The 22,916-nt window shown below is 42.6% G+C and overlaps 1 protein-coding gene across 1 annotated transcript in view; it reads left to right on the forward strand.

The window, feature by feature from the left end:
* Positions 1–12,794: 12,794 nt before the first annotated feature.
* The window catches only part of LOC115609481 (gamma-aminobutyric acid receptor subunit rho-1), a 28,060-nt gene continuing 17,938 nt past the window's right edge, over positions 12,795–22,916 (forward strand). Inside the window, exon 1 of the mRNA XM_030489794.1 lies at positions 12,795–12,916. Coding sequence (XP_030345654.1) covers positions 12,795–12,916 — 122 coding nt within the window. The remainder of the gene's footprint in view (positions 12,917–22,916) is intronic.

Here is a 22,916-nt window from a genome sequence, read left to right on the forward strand (position 1 = left end):
CATGACCACCAAAGGGCTGTCAGCTGATGGTACCCAGGTGTGCAAATGAGACTTTGGTACTGAGAGAAAACGGTTATCACCCCCTCTCTAAGCCTTTTTCACACACCTGTTTTTTACCAGTAAAGCCCTTGAGCAGCTTTACGCTTCTCAGTACAAAGCAAAATTCAACTGCTTTTTACTCATGGGTGACTTTGCATGTGCTGCAATGGAAATTACAGGCCACATTTATAACCAACAGAAGATTTTGTGGCACCAATACAAAGTGAGCAATGAGATGAAAACATTTGATTATTGACATCAGAGATGGAACAGCCCCATTAGATCATCTTAATAATCTCTTAAGAATGGTGAATGCTTTTTAATATTTTGTCTGGGCTATGAAAGAAGTTGCTGTTAAAGAGATGCCAGCCTGGAGATTGTTAATGGGTTTTTAGGCTCTGGCATACTGGACAATGCCTCTAATACTAAATGGAGAGATGAGCTCTCGAAGCTGCAGAAGCCATGTGCAAAAAGCATGTAGAAATTAATAACAACCATTTATTAATTTGCTCTGGCACTAGAGTAAGGCAAAAAAGAACAGACAATGTCTCACAGAAATCCCAACATGTTCTTGGATTTTGGGGTTTTCAAAGAATCAGGTCTTAAAAAATAGTTCACAAACGTTTTCTATCTCAAACCATGCTGCTTTAGAAATGTTTGCTTTGTAATTTTTCTGGGTTTATTTCATGTCCTTGCTCAGTCTTACTATTCAAAGAAGCTAGGGAAATAAGGAAGTGAACAAAAGAAAAACGTTCAAAAAGCTGACAGAAATATTTTAATGGAGAGGGGAAGATGATTCTAGGAGGTTATGTTTTGGTTTGGTTTGGTTTTTCTCTGTTGTGGTATTTTTCCCCTGTGGTTTATTTTTTAAGTGTTGGAGAAGCAGCGTTCTCGGGGCTCAGCTCTGGGTGGTAGCATGACACCATGCACAGACTGCTGATGGTAATGTGTGCATTGGGGCCTCACAGGCATGTGGGGCAGTTCTTCCACATCTCCCTGCTCTGCACAGGGCTCCCAGATATTTTTATAGCACTCTTTTTTTTCTCTGCCAGAAATATAAAGCTCCTACCTGCAGTGCACTGTTGGCAGTGGAAATCAGGTCTGTCCCATAGAGAGTCTCCTCTTACCCAGTGCAACAGCCAAAAAGAAATGTCGTCTTCCTCTGACACCACACGCAGAGGGGAGCGGAGTATCTCCATAAAGGAGTACTCACTCACAGTGGTGGGTACGCTCAGTAACCCAGTGAGACACCCCAAGTCTCTTGGTCACCCTTTGAAATTGTCTGTGTTTGGAAAAACAAGCAGCTCCATTTTCTGCAGTGCTTGCAGGTTTATAATCCATGGCTGACTGTAATCATGCCATATTTCCATTTTTGATCATGGAAAAGCAACGTTCTCTTCCTGTTAAAATCAAAACTTAAGTCTGATACTAGAATATTCTTTCTTTTGGCAAGGGCAAGTTGTTTTCCCAGACATGTTATGCTTTATATATTCAGCACAAAACTCAGCCGTTGTACTCCTAGATACCATGGGCTAAATTTCCAGAGCAGATTTCTGCTTTTCCTGGACTGTTTCTGGACTAACGTCGTCATGCTGTGCTGTAAACTCATAAACTTGCAACTACGCATGCTCACAGTCTGCTTTTTGGGTCCTTGCCCAGAGCATCTCAAACCACTGTCTCCCTCTCTATCAATCAATCAGCTCTGTTCTCTGAAAAAATTCCTTTATTTTCCTTTAAGGATAAACCATTCACATGCTATTAGTATCAAGCCTCCAATAACAAATTCACTCTTGCCCGACAGGGGAGGGAAAGGATTTGGCCTAAGAAATCAGAGCCTGTTTTCAAGTTCCTGAGAGTTCAGTGAAACAGCCATTCAAACTAAAACCACAAACAAACCCACTAATGCTAGGCAGCTTTCCACAATTAGAGTGATGCCTTTTGAAGAGGGAGGGGGAAGAAAGGATAGATACATTTTATTTTGGTGCTTTTTTTCATCTTTGGGTGAGTTTTACCACTTGCGGGAGCTGCTCAGCTGGCTCCCTTGAAGTCTCCAGCTATCCACGTGTTAGGGTGGCTTTGGTCTGTAGCAACCTGGATTTTTTCACACTTCCTCCACTCTCGGCAGTTTTATTGGCCACGAGGGACCTCCCCAGTCTTCTCCCTTGTCCAGGGAGTACCAAGAAGGTGTCGTTTCTTTCCAGATACAAATACACATCTGCTTACAATCTCTTTTTCATGCTGGAGTAAACTCCCCCAATACACCAAATTGCATGAGCGAGACCCTCCAAAACCGCACATGTACTAAAGCAGAGTCTCCTGGTCATGTTTTGTTTTTTCAGGAAAAAAATTACTCCTGCCCTTAGGAAGAGTTTTATGTATTGCTTTTATGCCTCCTTCCCTTTCTACTCCTGCCGTGACTTGCTCCGGATGTCCAACATGCAGCCAGCTCTGAGCTGCTCACCAAACCTCTCCTCCCCAACTCACCCTGGTCCCTGGGTGATGGTGCTGGAGCTGCACGGTGTGAACATCCTTGCCAGGCCCCCATCCGCTGGGAGCCCTCTTGCCAGGCAGCCAGGAAAAGTAGCTGTGGAGCTGCTTGCCTCCAGCAGGTGGGAGCCTGCCCGCGCTGCTGCCGCCTTTCTTTTCCTTATCCTCTATGTCCCTGCACCCCAATGGAAATGAAAACTGCAGATAGTCCTGGGCTGCAGGCTCCCCGGGCTGCAATGACAGAAGCATCCATAGACTTCGGTGCTGGCTATAAGGCCCACCTACCATCCTGTCTCATCCCCAGAGGGCCCAAAGGCCAGTTCCAGGTGATACACAAGTAAAAGGCAGCAACACTGGCTCCAGATGTGGGACAATGTGTCTGTCTTTGGGGACAGAGAGCTGCCCAGGGCTGTGTTGTCCTGCTGCTGCTACGGCTTATTTGCTTCTGAGTACTTTGGCTTGAATGTGCAATGAAATGAGAGCAGATTAAATTAGAAAGGTAAGGTGCTGGCTGTGAGAGGTTAAAGAGGACAAACATGCAGGAAGAGGACAAATGTGCAGAAAGCAATGTGAGAACCCAACATGGCCATAGCAAAACCACTATTAATTATGTCTGTGCTTTTGTGGAGGCTTTTCTCTTTTATAGGTGTATCTTATATGTTTTAAACTCTTACCAGTCTGCTAGTGTGTTTGCAAAGACGTGTACATCCAGTTTATTTTATCTGAATATAGAGCCATATAAGATAAACACTGCCTCTTCCATCTGTTCTGCCCCACTGAGCTGCTGAGACCTTTCTGACAGACCTTTTGTGCCCTGGTCCTCCCCGCACTGTGCCTCGTGTTTGCTCATACACTCCAGTGGCTCTTTTCAATGGCCCCCACATGTGACCGCATTAGGGGGATGTACACAGATTCACATAACTGCCATTGGCCTGGTTTGGAAAGGAAAAGAAGAAACAGTAGTGAAACCATGTGGGGAAGTTGACAAAACAAAAAAAATGGGGTTTTGTGTAATGCAGCTCACCTGTCACATTACAACCCCAACACTGTACCCCTTCGTTTTCAACATCTGGCACTGTTCTTCCCATGCTGTTTCTGCTCATGGCAGTTCAAGGCCTCTCTGACGTGGCTGAGCTGGATGTCCCCTGCTTAATCACTGCTCCCAGGTCAGTGCAGGACGCACAGCTTTACCCAGTAACGGTGACAGCATGTTCAGGAGGCCCAAGGAACCCCCTCATTCTGCAGAGAGACCAACAGGATGTTCTAATAATCATGAAACTCTACTACTCAAGAAGCTCTACAGACATACTAAGCTTGCTCATTTGCTAATGGCAGTGATTTCTATGCTACATAATCATCTGTTGATTCCTGTACACTTGCAGTCTCTTACTGCAAAACAAGACCTCTTATTAGCATTTTATTTTAGATAAATATTCCTATCAGACTAATGTTCTACTAATTACAGTCTTGCATCTTTCCATGTTACACCATATGGTATCTGCAGACAAAGGACAGAAGCTAAGCTGTTGGCGATACCCAACGTGCTTCGCTGTGCAGTCAGCCCACTATTTGTATAAAGACATTAACAACAGCAGTCAGACAAACTGAGCAAGTGAATGTTTTCCTAAATTAAGAACCTCAGAGACAATAAAGCAGGCAATCGTTTCAGTTAGAATAATACTTTTTTTAAAAGAGTTTAAATCCAAGCTGTACCAGTACAAGAATTCTTGACAGGGAACTAACTGGTTGAGAAAACAGTCCAAAATCATCCTAGGATCATAGAATGGTTTGGGTTGGAAGGGACCTTAAAGATCATCTAATTCCAACCCCCCCCGCCATGGGGAAGACAAAACAAGTGAATGCCAGCAGGGTTACACTTACCAGCAACAGCCTAAGGGAGAGATAGTCTGCTGTGGCATTTGTGTTTCATCACAGATCTCAAGACCTAGAAGCACTGCAGGCAATTTGAGATCCAGAGGCAGTAAACAGTACCAGCTGTGGTGGGGAAACTGTGTCAATCAAGTTTACCTTTGATAACCCATCTAGCAGCTTTTAGAAGTTGGCCACTGAAATCAGAGTTGCGTGTTACAGATTTGTGGCTCCTGTTTGCTGTTCTCTTCCTTGTGTGTTTCTGTGCAGTTCAAAATACCTTTTCAGTTTGTTTTTTATTGCTGCTTGATGCATCAGTGTTATAGTGATGAAGATCAGTAGCAAAGGAGAAGGAGCCAACCAGTAATTTTCCAAATGACCATATACAATACACAGAGCTTCAGTACATCCGAATGTCAGACTACCATAATTTTAACACAGAAATTCAAGGAATATTGTTATTAGAGTTGCCCTGATCTGAGTCATGTTCCAATGTTAGTGCAAAACCATGAAATATCTCAGAATTGTCAGAGCTGGAGATGCTGCAGGATATTCACAGAGGAAAATGAAAGCTTCTGGATTTCTTTGTGCCAAAAGTAAAAAGTTGCAGTGACTCCAGTGAGGGGAAACATGTAGGAAGCTATTGGGACAGGTTGTCCATGGGCATTCAACCTGTAAGCTGAGAACAAAATAAGAATAGAAAGGTGGGACTTGCTGACAGGAATCACATCTTTGACTCTGCACACTTAGAAAAATATTCGCACAAGCCCATGAGGAGGATCCCATGGCACAGCTCTCTGCATACCAGCCAGCTGCACTGGGCTGCTGCCCTCAAGAGCGAGACAGCCTCTGCTGGAAGGCAATGCACCTGACTGCTTAGACAGCTACATCCGGATAAGATGTACTGTTTCCTAGAAACCCTTCCCCAGCAGCCCCTGATGGCTGACTTGATGTAGCTGTCTATGCTGTAAGTAAGGAATTTGGACAGGTGAGTCCCCCAGCTCTTCTGGGAGGTGCAGAGTGCTTCAGACATAATCCAGAAGCTCCTAGTAGACTATGTAGCTCAAAAATGCTTCTCTCAGTTGTCCTGTTCATGTGTTCATCCCTGACTAAATCCAAGATAAGCTATACAGGTGCCTAGTGTTCAGCTGAAAAAGGTAAAAGTGATACTGAAGCCATATTTGAAATGTATGAGTCCCGTGGGAGTTGGCCAAACGGATCATTTGTGGCTTGCTGGTGGTGGGTCTACCCAGCAAACAGGGTGATTCCAAGCAGCAGCTGACTGAAAACCACTGTATACCTCAGAGTACATCTACCAAGAGAGAATATCACAGTATTTGCTTGTCTTTATTTTAAAAAATATAAATTATAATAATCTGTTATTTAAGAACCTCTTTTTGATCAATACTTAAATAAAACTGTTGTAACATACTGCCCTCTGAAGTTAATTATCACTGCCAAATTCAGCAAAGGTTGTCAGAGCCAAACAAATTTGTCTTTCAAAAGCACTGTTAGATTTTGCCACATTATCTGGTGCCAATAATTGATGGTTCTGAGCCTGACTTGTTGACTATTTGATTGTCTAATCAGCTCTTCCTTATGAGTCCAATAGCACTGGCTATTGGACTTCCCCAGATTATCCCTGTCTGAGAACTAGCCTGTCTCCTTCAGAAAATCATACTATCTTCAGTTAAAACTGACACTTGCAGAGAAACAAACTTCATAGTTACTGTTAGGAAAAAAAAAACCCAAATTAATGTATTTCTATTTCAAATTTGTCTTCTGGGGTCTTCCAGCTACTGAATCTTGTAACAGATTTAATAAAGCTGTTTTAATAAATTTTTATCTTGCCAGTTAGCTGGATAGAGGAGAACTCTTGCTTTCAAGATTCAGGCAGTCTGTGTCATCATGTACAGAAGTAATATAACCTTCATACTCTTACAATATTCCCTAGCAAATTTTGGCCACTTTTGGTATGGAAAGGCACTGTTTGGCTAATTTTCCAAGAAAATTCTCCATCTATGTCCAGAATTTCTCCTCCTTATCCTAAAATTAAGACCCACATTCTTGACAGTTGTATAGTTTTGCAGTAAGCTGTAGTCAAAAAACAGCGTTAGTGTCTGGACCTTTCCCTATGATACTCTATTTACTCCTTGTCAGTGATTCTTCTGTTTTTCTGATCTTCATGCCACTGCAGGCTTATTCAGGAAGCAGTCTGTGTTTTATTCTTCCCTACTGACTAGAATAGAACAGGAAAAAGAACCTGACTCTTTAGGAAGATATTTGCAGTACCTGATGAAGATTTGTCATTTACAGTCATATTCAACGAGGAGTTTTAATCCAGTTTTCAAATATTTTCTTTATTTTTATCTTGACACTGTATTATTGCAGTTCCTTAATCAAAATGCCATGTGGTGCAACATTAAAAACCCTACAGAAGCAAACTGAATAGCTTCATTTCCTCCAGCAAACACATTTTAAATTAATCAAAAAAGGATTAGCTTGGAAAGATCTATTTTTTCTTTTAAGCCATGCTAATTGACATTAATTAAATTACCCTCTAACTCTTTATTTATTGAGTGTCATATCAGCCATTCCAATATTTTGCCTGGGATCAGTGTCAGGCTGAGGGCTGTAATTACTCCAGTTGTTCCTTTAATCCCCTATGAATATTGGCAGAACAACTCTCTTATTAAGCACTTCAGCCTTCTCTGAATTGCTATTGACAGTTCTGTAGCTGTTATTCACACCTGTGTTAGCTTTTGCCTCGAGGTGGCCCTGTTGGAGTCTCAGTGTTTGCGTATAAGAATTTCTGACTCATCACCCTCCTGTTTCCTTCCATTTTGTTGCTGTCTTTTGAAAAGCATTTTGAATTATTTCTTGGTTGACAGGCAGGGGCCCTTAGTGTATTAGTGGTGAAATTCCCCTTGGAGTGATGCAGACGCACTGCAAGAACTGTAGAGGAAACTGGGAAGCCCTTTTTAGCTAGGATTGTGTGTGTAAGAAATGTACTTACTGAAAAAAGGTCTGGGTAGGAGGGCTGAGGACCAGAGTCCAGTAGTCGGAGTGAAATTAGTCCCTATCCAGGATGTACAGAGCGTAATTTCAATCCATGAATGTTTTCATACCATTTGGTTCTGGATCTCCAAGCAGAGCTAAACTCACACCCTTTAAGAGAGCAGTCCCTCCTGGTAAATGTGTACTGTGTGCTCTGGGAATTAGAACATATGGGGGAGTGTCAGGGGAATCCTTAACACCCATAGCATCCCATTTCTGCCTCCTCTAGTATATCTGCTAGTAGCAGACAAAAATACTTTCCAACAGGCTGCACTAGGCACTCGTATGCATGTTTCAATATTTTAATTCAGCTCTCTTAAACTGCTAGCAGTGAAGTATCCTTCTAAAGGTGTCTTTTTATCTTGCATTTATCCTGTACTTCTAAAAGATCTTTTTTTTTCCTCAGTTTTAGTAGCACAACATCCATGTAAAAATGTCCGGTGCCCCATGGCCAAGAGCACACAAAGCCCCCCAGCCCAGCTAACGCAGCCACAGGGAATTGCAGAACTGACTGAAAGAAAAGGACACAGCTCAGCACGCAACCCACATAATCTCTCAGGCAGAGTGTGAGGGCACGTAAAGACACTCCCGAACTCAAATATGTCTCCACGAGCACAACGACACGTCTTGTGGGGAGAAAAGAAGCATTCCGTGGACAAAGACACCCCTGAGGAAAGAGCTCTAATGAAACCGGAGTGGTATTAAAGATGTGCCTGGTTGGGGTGCTGTAGCATTGTTATTCATTTCAGCAGCGAGAAACAGCAGCTGAATGCATTCATCCTGAAGCACTGCAATTCACTCAAGCACATTGCCTGCTGTAGCCTTTCAGGTTTCTGTCCAGTGCAGGCTTGCCCTATTTCCGTTGCCTTTCATACAGTGCACAATCCATTTAGGGATTTATAGCAGCTTAGAGGCACATGTGCAGTGCCTTGCCTCTATCTGATTTTTATTCTGTGATAAGAAGGCTTGGGGTCATGGGTTCATTGCCACTTCTTCCTGTCATTCATGTTGCATGGAAATCTAATTATTCAGTAGTGTTTATGATTTCTTGAGGTCCACCAATGTCCTCATCACTATTTGGAGAAGTCCCAGGGTTTGCCACGAAGAATCTGCTCTGATGCAATATTATAAGCAAGGGGTGCAAGAGAGGCCAGAGAGGAGCAGGGGCATAAAAACAAATATGATAACAAAGCACAAAAGCTATTTGCAGTAAAATCCTTGGCCAGTATAAAGTGGCAGGATTCCTACCCTGGTGCACGCTTATGCCAGCACATACATTGATCTTTAACATTGAAAACTAAAACATTCTTGTTTGGACATTTCCCCTTCCCCACTCTTGCCAACAGCTCCTGATCTCTGCTCTCCACAAACGCAGTACATCGAGTTACAGATTGGGAAAGTGTATTTGCCTCTTGTGCCTGCAGAGGAAATGTTTTCCTTCCCTTTCTGTGTGGGATCCTTTAGTTTTAATCATCCCAGTGTAATCTCGTCTCTCGTCCTCTCAACTTCCTGGAAAGTTTGCTTTCAAGTCATGCAAAGACCAGAGCTACGAGTGCTATGAATAGCAACCAGCTCTGCTGACACCATCATAGTCAAACTCAGTGGATATGACACTTATCTCTAAGTTGTTTAAATTCTTTTAATCATCTGTACTAATATCCTCCTTGGAGATGGTGCTATATGCAACAAACATGAAGGATCCAGGTGACATATTTCACCTTACACAGGGCAAGAATGGATCTCCTGTGAAAGTCCCAAAGAATGGAAGTATACTTGTTAACAAGGGACACAAGTAATACATTCAGAAACCCCACTAACTCCACATTCAGCCTGATTTTTAAAGTCTCTAACAACACCCATGGTTGAAGGCACTAAAGTAAAAAACTATCTGACCACTGCGTCCTGGAGACAGAGCTGCATGGGGGAAATAACTTTCCAGAAGTCAAACAGCGTCCTATCAGGCACACATGTACACATGCTCCTCCAGCTCCTGTAAACATAAATCACATCAAAGGTACAGTGACATATTCATCCACATTTACATTAAAAGCTTTTAAAGGCAGACACCCATTTGGAAAAGATTAGAAAATGTAAATTCTATGGGCTCTTTTATGTGTGGCTGCTGCAGTCTGATTATAGCTACAGGTGTATTTACACAGTTTATACTGTGTATTACTGCTCTGTTTGAAGCTTTGGGTAATTAATTAAACAAGAGAAGGCCTGGTTCATGATTTGACTGGAGTTATTGCTGTGGCAGATGCTTACACTGCATTGTGCCTTGTCCTCTTGGGCACTGGAAGTACTCCTGGTTTCCTATGGTGGCTGGTGGTTTATGTGGCTGTTTCTTCAGACTGGATTTCTGCTCCTTACAAGTTCAGCACCTCAGTATGCAGCTGACTCAAAGGCAAAATGAAGAAGTCTATTTTTGCTTCTATGTCCTCATTTTGGAGATAGATGGGTTATAAATGGAACTGGTCTAACGGTTGAGTTTTCTGTAGTCAAATGGAAAAAATGTATCTTTGGCTGGCTCAAAACTTGTTTATTTAACAGATTATAATAATACAGTTGGGTCAAATGGAATGAAATGTTTACTTTCATGAAGGTTTCTTATCATCTTTTGTTAATGAAAATCCAGGAAATATGGGACTCTAGTCTCAAGCAGCCTGGGAAACCTCATTTATATAACCTCAATAACTAAGTAAAAGCCCAAGGTCCCATTGAACTCCTCTGAGGAACTAAGTGACCAAGTGGTAAAGCCTTGGAGCAGGGAAAGCAACACCAGCTGGTGGGTGTTGAGCAGGCCCCTAAACTGAGCATAAGCGTGGGGCAACATCCCTGGGGAGAGGCTGCCAGGGGCAGCTGCCTTCCAACACGAAGGAGTCAAACCTTATTCATTTCTGCTGGAGCAAGAACTCTACATTTTTTACCTTTCCTGTTCCATATCATTTGTTTCAGCTGCCTGAGATGTGGGGGGTTTTCTGGTTTTTCTTGTGGATTATCATTTTCATTCAGCTCCTACTCTACCACAAATAAACCTGGTATCCCCCTTCAAGCACAAGAGCATTCCAGGAAAGATGGCTTCAGCCATAAAAAAGACATAGTTGGTCTTTCCTACTGTGAAACTCATCATTGCTCATTTGACTTCATATTTACAGTCCACCCGACATCTTGATCTGTTCATGGATCAGCTACTGACTGTTTGCAAGGGATTTGGCACAATCATTTTATATTTGGGTGGCTGACTCCTGCCTGTAGAGCTGGTATTACAGTTAGGAAAGTCAAGGGAAAGTTAGAAAGTCAGCAATATTGTAGATTTCAACTCACATTTTAAAATTTACTCTGAGATCTGGTGAATGTTGCCAGGTGTGGTTAGAATACTTCTGTTATTACTTAAGAATACTTCTGTTATTACTAGTTGCGAATTTGGAAAGCAGAGGGTATCTTTAATTTTCTATTTGTGAACACTCACTTGATGGGTGAGCAGGAAAAATGCCGAGGGATCATTGAACCAAATAAAACTAAAACAGAACTAACATTTAAAATATTTTTACATAAATCCCTAGGACCTTGCCCCCAGATGTATCAGCTGATAAGCTTGAGTATTAGAGTCATTTAAGGAGACATCAGTCAGCTCACAGCTGGGTTACAAACTGTAAAAACATACAAACTTGTTGAAAATACTGTTTCCTGCAAATTATTCATTCTTTTCTTGTTTGGTATCCAGAAGACTTCTGTTTTCTGAATGAAAATAGTGCCATTTCTCTAACATACAGTCGTTCTCATGGAGGATGCAGGCAAAATTCACTCTCCACCTACTCAAGCTCAAGATTAAGCAAAACCTGAGGACAATGTTTAATAACATATTTTGTTCATTTTTTCTGTTTTCTTTTCTTTTTTCATATATAAGGCACAGAGACACCTTTTATAATTTTTTTTTTTTTTTTTTTTCCCCACCCCTGAGTATTTGAATTTTTCACATTTGTTCTAATTGTCATATGCCAAATTTCCACCGTTTTTCCTCTGGAAGAATCAGGAAGAAATAGTTCTGGAAGTGACACCGAGAAGTAGTGTAGACTAACTTTTGGTCCGAAGACAAGATCAGCTATATCTGTCTTAATCCTTTCTGATAAATCTTGGTTGGTGGAATGAAATTTCAGTGGCTCTCAATGTGCTGTTCCTGTGGATCCCGAGGCAGTGTAGTAAATGCTCACTGAAGTCAATAAAGCTACAGCAGCTTAGACCAGGTAGAAATCTGCTCCCCAGGGTTTTTAGAAAGGGCTTTCATGAATAGAGATAGGTGACTTGACACACTGATCTAAAATAGAAATCCATAGGTAACAGGCAGAGACAAGGCTGGTGGCATCTGCGGGGCAATATCTCCATGGTAAGGCACAAGTGGGACCAGAGCTGCAGAGATGCAGAGGAGAGGGAGAGTAAATATGGAGCTGTAGGTAATGCAGGGGTGAGCTCCAAAGAGATGAGCAGTGCCCCTGGCTGGCTCCACTGTGTATTTTTGCCCATGCTGTTTTATTTTCTTTAGCACCAATGAGGGTTTTGTGACCCAGCACACGAGGCCCCAAAGCGATCCCGCAGCTCTGTTGTGTACTGCTCTCATTTAGCAGCATCCCTCCAAACAGCCCTGTGCAGCGAGGAGAGCTATCTCGCCCATTCTGTCCTCCACCACTTCTGCATACTAGGATACTTCCCAGAGACCCTGCTCAGCAGAGCAGTGAGGTGCGTGATGCAAGTCAGGAAAGCACTGACCACTCCAGTCACAGTACCACTGTATAACAATGTAGAGAAACACGCAGGATCAAAACACTGCTTGTAGAGCTAAATGGAAATGAGTTTTTGCTGGAAACTGATACATGTTTATTAACACTTTTCAATCTATTGCAATGTCTGTAACAAACAGCACTGCTACACAGATAAGTTACGTGATTAGAGTCTGACTAATGACACCTGCCTGACCGACTTCACTACTTCGGTTAACCAGGCAGAAATATATATATATGCCATACCCCACAGGTACTTGAAAAGGGTTCAATTTAAACCAATTAACAAAATAGTCTGTTTGGACAAAAAATAATTGTTCTCTGAGAATACGTGAATTCAACACTGCTAGAAAATCCCTGCCATCTGACGTAGAAGGATTTATAGGTTTAGTGGAAATTGCTTTCCCCACTGTCCAGATTAAATACTGCAGGATGATTTTTTTGTATGAGTAAACATCCTTCCAAGAACGATCAGACCGATAATGTCTTAAAAAGAGGAACAGGATCTACATTTTGGTTTTCTTCTTTTTGTATGGACTATTTCTGGATACAGAACCTTCAGGTTACATGTTGACTGTCCATAAAATGCATTTTAGCATCTTCCTCCTGTTGTGGGGATGGGTTTTATCCACTGAATGCAGAGCCCACAGACCAGGAAAAGAAATACATGAGGTATACAAAAAAGGCAGGTAAGTCTCATTTTGTTACATTCAGATAGCTACAGTATGGACAAATGTAACATTTCAGGTGAAGATATAATGGCTAAGAGATAATTAAAATTTGCATTTGCAGATTGCGATCTTTCTGTCAAAAATATTTGTTGTTGCTGTTTTTGCTAATGGATGTTTTTAATGCATTTTCTACAGTGAAAATCATTGCTCTCCTCCCTCCAAAAATAGGTTTGTGAGGTATCTAAAAGTTTGAAAGGGTGCAGAAAAAGAAGCATTCATTTATATTTACTGTGGTTAAAATGTGGTAGAGTATTTACATGAAAGCGGAGAGGAAATTTAGGTCCATGAGGACTGTTGCATTCACTGAAGATTAGATTGACTTGAGATCTCAAAAGAAAACATTCAGAATTTCTTTTATTATTCCCATACCATTTGTTTTATAGAGTTTTTGAGAGGAAAAAGTTAAAGCCTTTCTGCAAACTTCAAGGCTATGGTCAGTTATTAGAGGAAACAAAAAGAGCTTTCAGTATTGATTTAACATACTAAAAATTATTTAAAATATTTCTATTCTCTCTCTTTTATGCAAAGACTGTGACATTTTGCTCTCACTATCTGCAGACAGCCATTTTAGGAGGTTTTGGGTTGAGGAAGGTCTTTTGCTACAACTGATCTCTGATTACTTATATTTTATTTGCTGAGTATTTGGAACTTTGCATACGGATTTTTGTATTCAGGCACATAACAAAAAGGGCATCTGGAGGAAAAATCCATTGGACTTTTTTTGAGAATATAGCTGACACATTTAGTTTTCTGTTCGAATGCTGTGTACTTCTGTTTGTGACAGACTGAACCTATGCTGTTTCTGCTTTGCTATAGTCACTGTTTCTGTTCTATAATGACTCTCTGCCATCATCAATACTGTAAAGTGTATGGGGTTGGAAATGCAGGAATGTCACAGTCTTGAGGAATTCAAACCACTCCTGTTACCCTTCAGGACAAATGACTGAAAGGTGGAAGGGATGGCAACTGCAGCGCCTTTTTGTTTTCCTGTAGCCTCTTGTAGCAAGTCAGGGCTACATTACAGAGTGACTGCAGTGTCCCAGTCGGTGCCTGGGGGTCCATGAGCCATTTCATACATAGGAAATGGCTTTGTCAGTGACACCTCTTTCGTGGAGGTAAAACTGACAGTGAATGCAGTGTCTCTGCTCATGATCAGCCCCCAGATCAGGCATTATCAGAGACAGTATGGATACAAGACAGCCATGAAACCTCTGAGCCATTTCATACATAGGAAATGGCTTTGTCAGTGACACCTCTTTCGTGGAGGTAAAACTGACAAAATGAATGCAGTGTCTCTGCTCATGATCAGCCCCCAGATCAGGCATTATCAGAGACAGTATGGATACAAGACAGCCATGAAACCTCTATTTTCACTGAGGCTTCATGACAGTGGCAGCAGACGTGATATGCTGGCTGTAGCAAAATAAAGTGGTAAGAAGCAAGGTACTGCCATTTGACCTGAAGAGTGTCCAGCAGAGGAATGCATACACACAGCCATGTTCTTGTTTAGCATCTTTAACAGAAAATCCCATTGTACCAAACGCTTAACAGTGCCAGTGCAATTAAGTTGACAGTAGAACAAGTCACAGCAGCAGAGTGTTAAAAATATGTGAAAATAGAAAATAAATACCTATTCAGTTCATGTAGGAACTGCCTCTTCACCCATGCTTTGTATATACAGTATAGCTGTGCCAGGACAAACCCATCAGAAAGCCTCGAGGTGTTGTGGCCCTGAGAAGCTGGGCCCACCTCCCTCCCAGTGTGCCCACACTGGCCTTGGAGGTAATCTGTGGCCTATTTCTGCCTCAGTAGAGCAGTACAGATGCTGAGGAGGGCTGACGAGGAGAGAGGAGCAAAGCTGTCATGTGGCTGCAGGGCTGTCCATCAGCGGCATGGTGCCCAGTACAGTGTTTAGTTTTCCCTGTGATGGGCTAGGCCGTGAGAGACCAATGGTTTTAACAGCCTTATGATTTGTAAGGTGAAGAAGGAAGATTATGGTCATCTGTCTGATTTTGTGCTAAGCACAAGCAACAAAGCCTTCTGCATGAATTGTACGCTGACTCTCTAACTTATGATAATAACCTTCAGTGTCAAATAAACTCAGAATAGGATCACAAGTATTTTTTAATTTCAGCTTCCACCCATTTGCTCCTGTTCTATACTAGCTTGTCTCTTCTTCATCCATGTATTTACAGGTGGATCAAGCCCCTTTTTCATCTCTGCTTAGATATATTCAGAAGGTTAAGCTTCTTATATTTCTCAGTTCAGGATGTTTCCCAAGCTTTGGCTCAGTCATTTTCTTGTTTTCCTCTGTCCCTTCACTGCTTTTTCAAGATTGACATCAGGACAGAGTGCAGTATTTGTACGATCCTCATGTAGGTGTTGTACACAGAGTTACTCCTGTCAGCCTCCTAGGATTGTGGTCATGGTCTCCTTTGCAGCCCTGCAATGAGAGATCATGTTTGCCCAACATGACAGGTTATCTGTGTATGGCAAGACACCTCATTTTAGAGATACAGCCAATCCTCTTTGGTCTCATGTGTGGGTGCCTATACATTAAGATGATGATCATATAAGACAGTTTTGAAGTAGGCATGGTTGCTTTGCATTTAAGTCGAAGTCAATACCTTTTCCCACCACAGAATCAGGTCCTGGAAGGAAAACAGAGCAAGAGGGGATGCTATATAACATCAGAAAAAGTTTGCAGTGAAGGGTGCTCCCAAACATTTTTATATTGACTCTGTTTCCCCTCCCTTCAACACTCGGTCCTGAATATCCATTATGCAGGAGAAGTTATAGCAGTTGACTTAGTTACTCCTCTCTAAACACCATTATCTCTTGCTCCATAAGGCTGGGGTAAGGACCAGGATGGAAAACCATCCCTTCACTGCAGCCTTTTATCTTCTGAAGAGAGCCACAGGCCTCCATTGAGATTGCTGGGGCAAACCTCTTCAAAGTGGAAAAGGCTGGCTCCACACCACCACAGGATGCTCAGGGTGGCTTGATTCGCACCCAGAAGCTCTTTAGGAGCACAAAACCATCCACTTGCTCTACTGCCAGGGCTCAGTGCCAGCCACTGGTGCTGGCAGGCAGCACAGGCACCTGCTGTAGAGACCTGCCACCTTGGGTATGCTGCCAGCATCCCACTGTCCCTGACAGACGCGTCCAGCTTTGCTCCTGCTCCTCATGGTGCAGCTGGCAGAGGAAATATATAGGCTTTTAACTTGTTTCTTTGGGTGGTGGTGTTTTGCAAGTGTTAGTTTCTTCCAAGGAGACTCACTCGCTCTCAAATTAAAACTCTGCACTTTTCAGCCCCAGGGCTTGTCCTTTCACCTGCTCAAATCCAGCAGAGCCCACAGCCTTTGCACTCCTGCTGATATGGTGAGTGGGATGAATGGGGACCTGCAGGGTCAGATGTCTTCTCTGTCACAATTTTTGGCACTGCAGGTACCCCAAGGCAGCCATTCTAGGATGAGACAGTCCACAGTGAAAACAGCAAAGTAGATAGCTTTATTACATGGGACTTATTTCGGAGACCTCCAATACTGTAATTCACTGTAAAAATGTCTGTGTGCCAGTCAAAGACTCAGCTACTTATTTCTGTTAATCTCCAGGGCAAATCGCCTCAAAGGAATTTCACTTCAAAGAGCAGCAATATAAAAATAAAACCTTCCTCACCTTGCAGACCTGCTCACAGTTTGCAGTCAGCCATGTGCAAATCCTGCAGGGTTTGCAGAGCTTTGTGCTCCTGTTACATCCACAGTGCCAAAACTCCTACAGGAAGGAGCTGAGATCTGGAGCACTGGTAAGAGGGCCGTCTGCTGCTTTCCCAACTGCTCAGGCTCATGGAAACGCACCAGGCTGCACAGGGGTCACCAGAAGGATACAAAGGGTCACTAAAGGTTACAACATCGTTATGCCAAAGCCTGTGTTGCTAATTAGACTTGCAGAATCTGCTAGAGAGGATGAGCAATAGGGAAAGAACTGGCCTGGAGCTGAGCCCAGGTTGTTCTGCCAGAGCTAACTGCTGGGAAAAAAATCTCTTTTAACACTAAAATCTCCCTGGACAGCATTATAACCACCTTTCAGACAAACAGCTCTCAGCAGAAGAGATTTCATTGTACAAGATCTACAGATCATGTTTGTTTAATCTTAGCTAAGGGACTCGCTTTATGTTTTTAGTCATGTCCCACCATTCCCTGGACATTTTATAATCATTTTGCTTCACTCTGGTCTCCAAACAGCAACTCATTTTCCACTCCTCTAGAGCTCCCTGTCCATGTTTCTATCAGTAAGAGCTATCTTTCACAGCAGCTGAATGACATCCTCTACAATAAGCCCTGCGCTTGTTATCACAGGGTCTCTCTCATGGCCAAAGATCTTTATGGCATTTTCAGATGTGATTACAAGTACTGATAATCTTCCTAAGTGACAGGAACCACCCTGCATCATCATGGCCATGGTTCCTTCCTGGTCCTTTCTCAAAGGTTCAGGTTCATACTGAACATTGGCAATATTAGCTACCTTCCCTTGCTTTTGCTGAATTTGGATAGGAGTTCTGTGTTGTCAGCTCCTCCATACCCGGGCCACATTGTGTGCGAGATATCTGAGCTCTGTAAACCATACATGGCTGTGCTGGTATCCTCACTGAGACTGCCTCTTACAAGTAGGGCAGCTCCTATCTTCTTGCCCTCCTAATGCTTCCTCTGGCTTTATAAGTTCATCCCTAACAGGATTTCTTCCTTTACCTCCCAGCAACCCTTAAGCCATTCTCTTGTCCTAGAGTTTTGGTGCCATATCTTATCTTCAGGATTGACCCTGAAAGCATTTATTTGTATGAACAAAGCTTACTAACGCAAGCTGTCTTTAGATCAGATCTTCAGAGTGCACAATAAGCCTGTAAAATGCCCGTTGAAAGCATTGCCCATAGGAGCACATTATCAGTAGCGATGCAGGAGCACCGCAGCTCCCAAGGCACTGCTTTTGAGGATCAGCAGTTTGTGCTGAGGCTTGACACCATTTGTACCAGCAGTGCTGGGCCTCAGGACACCAAGAGGCCCAGTGTGGGCTTCAGGCCAGTGCAACTGGAGTGTCTCCATCTTCTCTGTTGGTAACTTGCCTTTCCCTTTCCTCCTCTCACCTCCATCTCCTTGACTCCTTTTCTTTCCCCTATTCAAGGTTCTTCCTCTTCTCCAATTTGCTGTTTCTCTTTTGTTGTCCCTGACTTTCTCTGCCTTTCTCTTCACCTGCCTTGGTTACTTGCCCCTAAGCAAATCTCTTGCCCCTGTCACACAGCTCTGCCAAGTTTTTTCCTATTGCTTTTAACTCTATATTATTCTGTAACTTCCTTCTATATTCCAGCAGCTGTTGCTGCTGTCTGTCTTAGCTCTTCTTCCACCTTCCAGAAATCCTTTTCTTCTGTCCAACAGTGCCCGTCTTCTTTATCCTGTTAGACATTAGCGTATTTTTCATTTTTGCTTTGCTATTTCTCCCATTTGCCTTTCCACCCCTGTTGTTCTTTCAAGTAACTTCAATTCCGCAGGACAGCTTTTCTTGGAAATCTTGAGGGTTTTTTTCTCACAACTTAACCAAAAGCGTCCTCTCTCTGCTTATCATTGCAAATGAAGATGCTTTGAAAATTATATTTTCTACTTTCATCAGTATCACCCATCTCCTTTCATCCTTTCTAAAACTTATTTTGGGTTTACACTTCACATAGCTTCCTATCTTTGCTCTGGTGATTCATGGCAGAGCATAGTCTCTACTGGTACTTCTGCAGCTACATTCATACACCCATGTACTGGTCCACTTTACTGGCCCACTGATGATACAATACCCAGTCAATGTTGCTACTATGTAACTTGCTCAGGACCAGCAGCTTCATATTGTCTTCTAGCCCACCATTACTCCAACGTGTTTTATGACCTGGCATGAGGAGACATAACAGGTTTCAAAATCCTATCTGCAGCCCAGAAAAAAAAAATCAAAACACAAAACCAACCAAAAAACCCAAAACCAACCAACCAAAAAGCCCAACAAAACAAACACACACACAAACCACGTACAAAACCCCTAAAACTAAACCAAACCCAAGGATACTGCAAGGCAGTGTCCTCCCTTCTGAGTACATATAAATTGTTTGATTTTCTGGTTTTGGGGTTGGATTCACAACAGAAATGTTCCTGTTGGTCTTTCTTCGAATAACTGCCCAGCCACCTTCCGAACTCCCTTGAGCTTTTAGCAATCTTTTTGATGAGAGTGAATATGACAGCATGATGACATACCGTGTTTGTGTACTTCCTTTCAAATTTCTTCTCTTTGTCATGTGTTATGGAAAGTCTTGAACCAGAGGTTCCTGTCACCTTCACCTTGCCACTCCTGATTTTGTATCATTGCACCATACCACTTGGCTGTTGTCTCCTTTCCCACCCAGAGAGCCTGGCTCAGGCTGCCTTGAAGCCCTCCCCACCGCCAAGCTCGCTCTCTCCTCCTGCTCTGCTCTGTTTTTTCCAACTACGAGCATTGGATATGTGAGATGTGGACATGCCTTGGCGCTACTAATAGCACTGAAATGCTTTCTGTTCTGTTTGCTGCTCCACCCCCAGTAACACCTAACCTCCTGTTTGCCTTTTTGAGTACTGTGGAACATTAAGCTGATGTTTACCAAGAAATAGCCACAATGATACTGACACAGTCTTCCTAAGCAGTAATAGTTGATTTGGAGACTGTCATTATTGAAAGTGCAATGGAAAAATTTAAAGATACAAAGCAATGTACACTTTTCTGAATTTAGTAACACTGAATTTGTCTGAAGTCACTTGGCATCATGAGATTCTGTTGTAATTCTCGACCCATAGTTCTGATTTTGACAGTGAAAACTCCCAATTATTCCTCTGTTTCTTATTTTGTAACTATTCACATGCGGGGAACTTCTGTCTTTGTGACTCTTCGATTTCTTTAGAAGTCTCTGGAAAGGAGCTGCCAACACACTTTTGGAAATGGAGGTGCTCTGTGTCATCTGTGTCATCTCATCTACAAGGTCATTAACTTTTCAGAGAATTCTATTGTATTTATAGTGCATAACATCCCTCAAGAAAGTCAAACTGCCTCTCACTCTTCTTCAATATATATTTATCTGCTGTTTACTGTTCGTGGTTTTTACTATATTTGTAGCTAATTTGTCCGGTGGAGCACTCCGTAGCTTCAAGGAGTCCACTTGGAGCATTTTTTCCAAAGAAGTGGAAAGGTGTCACCTTCCCCTCCTGCGACACCAAGGACAATCTAAATGCTGGTTCAACAGTTTCTTACTTGGCTTTCTTCTGGGTAAAAGCCTGGTGACTTTTAACTCTTCACTTCATTTATTTTAAATCTGCCTCTAGTGCTGTGTCATGAATATTTCTTAACATTGCCCCAACAGCAGAATTGTTGCAATTCTGTATTTTTTGTAGTGCAGACAAATTCCTTAGTTGCTAAAGTTTTTGATTGTCCTTATAAAGACAGAGAGCTTTCATTGCTGTAAGTAAGGAAGAAAAGCACAGTTTCTATAATTAGCTAGTTATTCCCCATTCTCTATTTGTACAACTCTTTCTTGGTACTCCATACAGTTCTTCGTATTCTCTTTTACTAAAATCCATCTTCTTGACATCAAACCTTTTCTCCAGTGTGTTGAGGCTGCTTTGAATTCTGATCCTACTACCCAAATGTCTGTTCCTCTTCCATGCATGAGTTTTATAATTCTGCCATCTGCATTATTATTGAAAACATTGACTAGTAGTTCCCAGGATGAAATTTGTGAAATGTCATTTAATGTCTTTCAAAAATGAACTAATGGCAGTTACTCTAACCATGATCTTTCAACCATGTTCAAAGTCACAGTTTCATCTGAACCATATTTCCCTAGTTTAGTAATGGAATATTAAAAGCCTCACTCAAATCTACTTTTCCTCCTGCTTACACTAAGGTGGCCAGTTACGCTGTCAGAAAGGACATTAGACTGGTTTGATGTCAATTATTGCAAGGATTCGCGTTGAGTGATCTTTATAATCTCATTATCCCTGGGGGGAGCAGACAAGTGGATCGTGAGTTTGTCCCATTTTCTTTCCAAACATCAAAACTCCAACATCCTTCTTTTGTCCCCTGCTTAAAACCAGGTTTTGTGCTCCATCTCACCCCCTCTCAGGGACATCACCCATCTGTGAGGAGCCCTCAGAGTTACCCACTTACAGGTCAGAGACTGTAACAACTGGTGCTCCCTCTGCCCCTGGGGAAGCGCCATCAGCTTCTGTTGACTTAAAATAACTCCAATTTATCTAAATATTCCTTAACATGCCCTTCCCTGATCTGCACTGCATTGTGCTGACATCTGCTTATAAGTCAACTTTTCTTCAAAGACCGGGGCAGACATGAAACCCTCCAGCACATTCTGCATTGCCCCATTAGCTGCTCCCCTTCCCTTCACCCATTTCTCCAGTTCACTTAGCTGAGCCCTGGCACCACACCTGTCTCCTCCTCAGCTGGCAAGATGGACCTCTGTCATGCTCCTTCTGCTCCCTCTGACCTTTCCTTTCAACCTGTATAACGCAAAACCCAACAAACTCACCTCCATTGTATGCGATTTCTGCCACACAGGGAGCCTTTCATTTTTGCAAGATCAGGTACAGTGCCAAGACCACCGGTGGCACAGCATTTTTGAGAACAATCTATATGTGTAGGTTTGTTTCTTTTTTTTTCTCCTTAGCCAGTGTTTATGCCCAGGCAAAGAACAGAGAAAGTGCAAAATGTAAAGGGTGTATAGACATCTGCTGCCCCTGCGTGTTTTGCCTTCTGAGATTGATCTATATTTAAGTATTACTGGATTAAAATGGAGTTCACATTGAATTTTCTGTTGCAATCAAAAATCAGATGGTAGAACAGCTCTGAATCCCACTGTTTCTCAGACTTTGTGATGTGAATATTAAAAATATCCCTCTTTCCCCGTTTCCTTTCATAGATTTAAACACCTACAATAGCAATGGGTCACCTTTCTTCACCATCTTTAAACCTGCTAATCATAAAGACACATGACCCAACATAATTACAAGTAAACAAGGGCTTGCCAAATGTCAAGATAAAATACATTTTGTGATTAATTTTCCTGAGTTTTCAGTGGCTTGTTCACAGCTCACAACTTTGTAACTCTCCCAATCTGAGTACAAATCAGTGTGTTTCTATCCTACATTATCCCTGGGAATGAGTATGTTACACAGCAGATCTTGTCTCCTGCAGTGCATGTTGCTGGGTAAAAGGGCAGCTTTTCAACAGGGCCTTGACTAGCCATAATTTTATGGGCAGATTGAGGAAACATCTCCTGCCAATCTCCTGCCCAGCATGGCATGAAGGCTGTGCAGCACAGTGGGTGCAGGACAGGAGGCACCATGCAAGCAGCCCAGCAGTTTCCATCTAGCAAGAGAGACCCCCAAGCTGAGCACCATGGCATACCTGACAGGGATGGGGAACTTTTCATTATTTTCATTATTTTCCAACTAAAAATCCTGCTGACATCTGGCTCAGCAAGCTCCACACCCTCCCTTCCCTTGCGTCAGTGGCAGGAGAGGCTGTGGATCCACTGCACCACAATGCAGTGTGAGCTGCAGAGCTTGTACCTACAAAGTTAAGCATGTGGCGGTTTCAGAGCATGGGGGGAGAGAGTCCACAGCCTCTGCACCAGAGGAGGGGTGGAGGCATCACCCAAGCATGAGATAAGCAAAGAGTAAACAGGCACTGGGTGTCTCTACCCCAGTTGTCAGCTTTCTGGGGTGGCAGGCACCTCTGCTCAGGGTGGAGGTTCGGAGTCAGTTGCTGCCAGAGCTCCCAGCCATAATATTGCTGATGACGCAAGTAACCAAAGGGACAGAGATTATGCCACAGCCATATGTCAACGATATTTCCTGAGACAGGATCTGTTCTGACATCTCTTCTC

This window comes from Strigops habroptila, chromosome 6 (genome assembly GCF_004027225.2).
Source record: "Strigops habroptila isolate Jane chromosome 6, bStrHab1.2.pri, whole genome shotgun sequence".
NCBI classification, from domain to species: Eukaryota; Metazoa; Chordata; class Aves; order Psittaciformes; family Psittacidae; genus Strigops; species Strigops habroptila.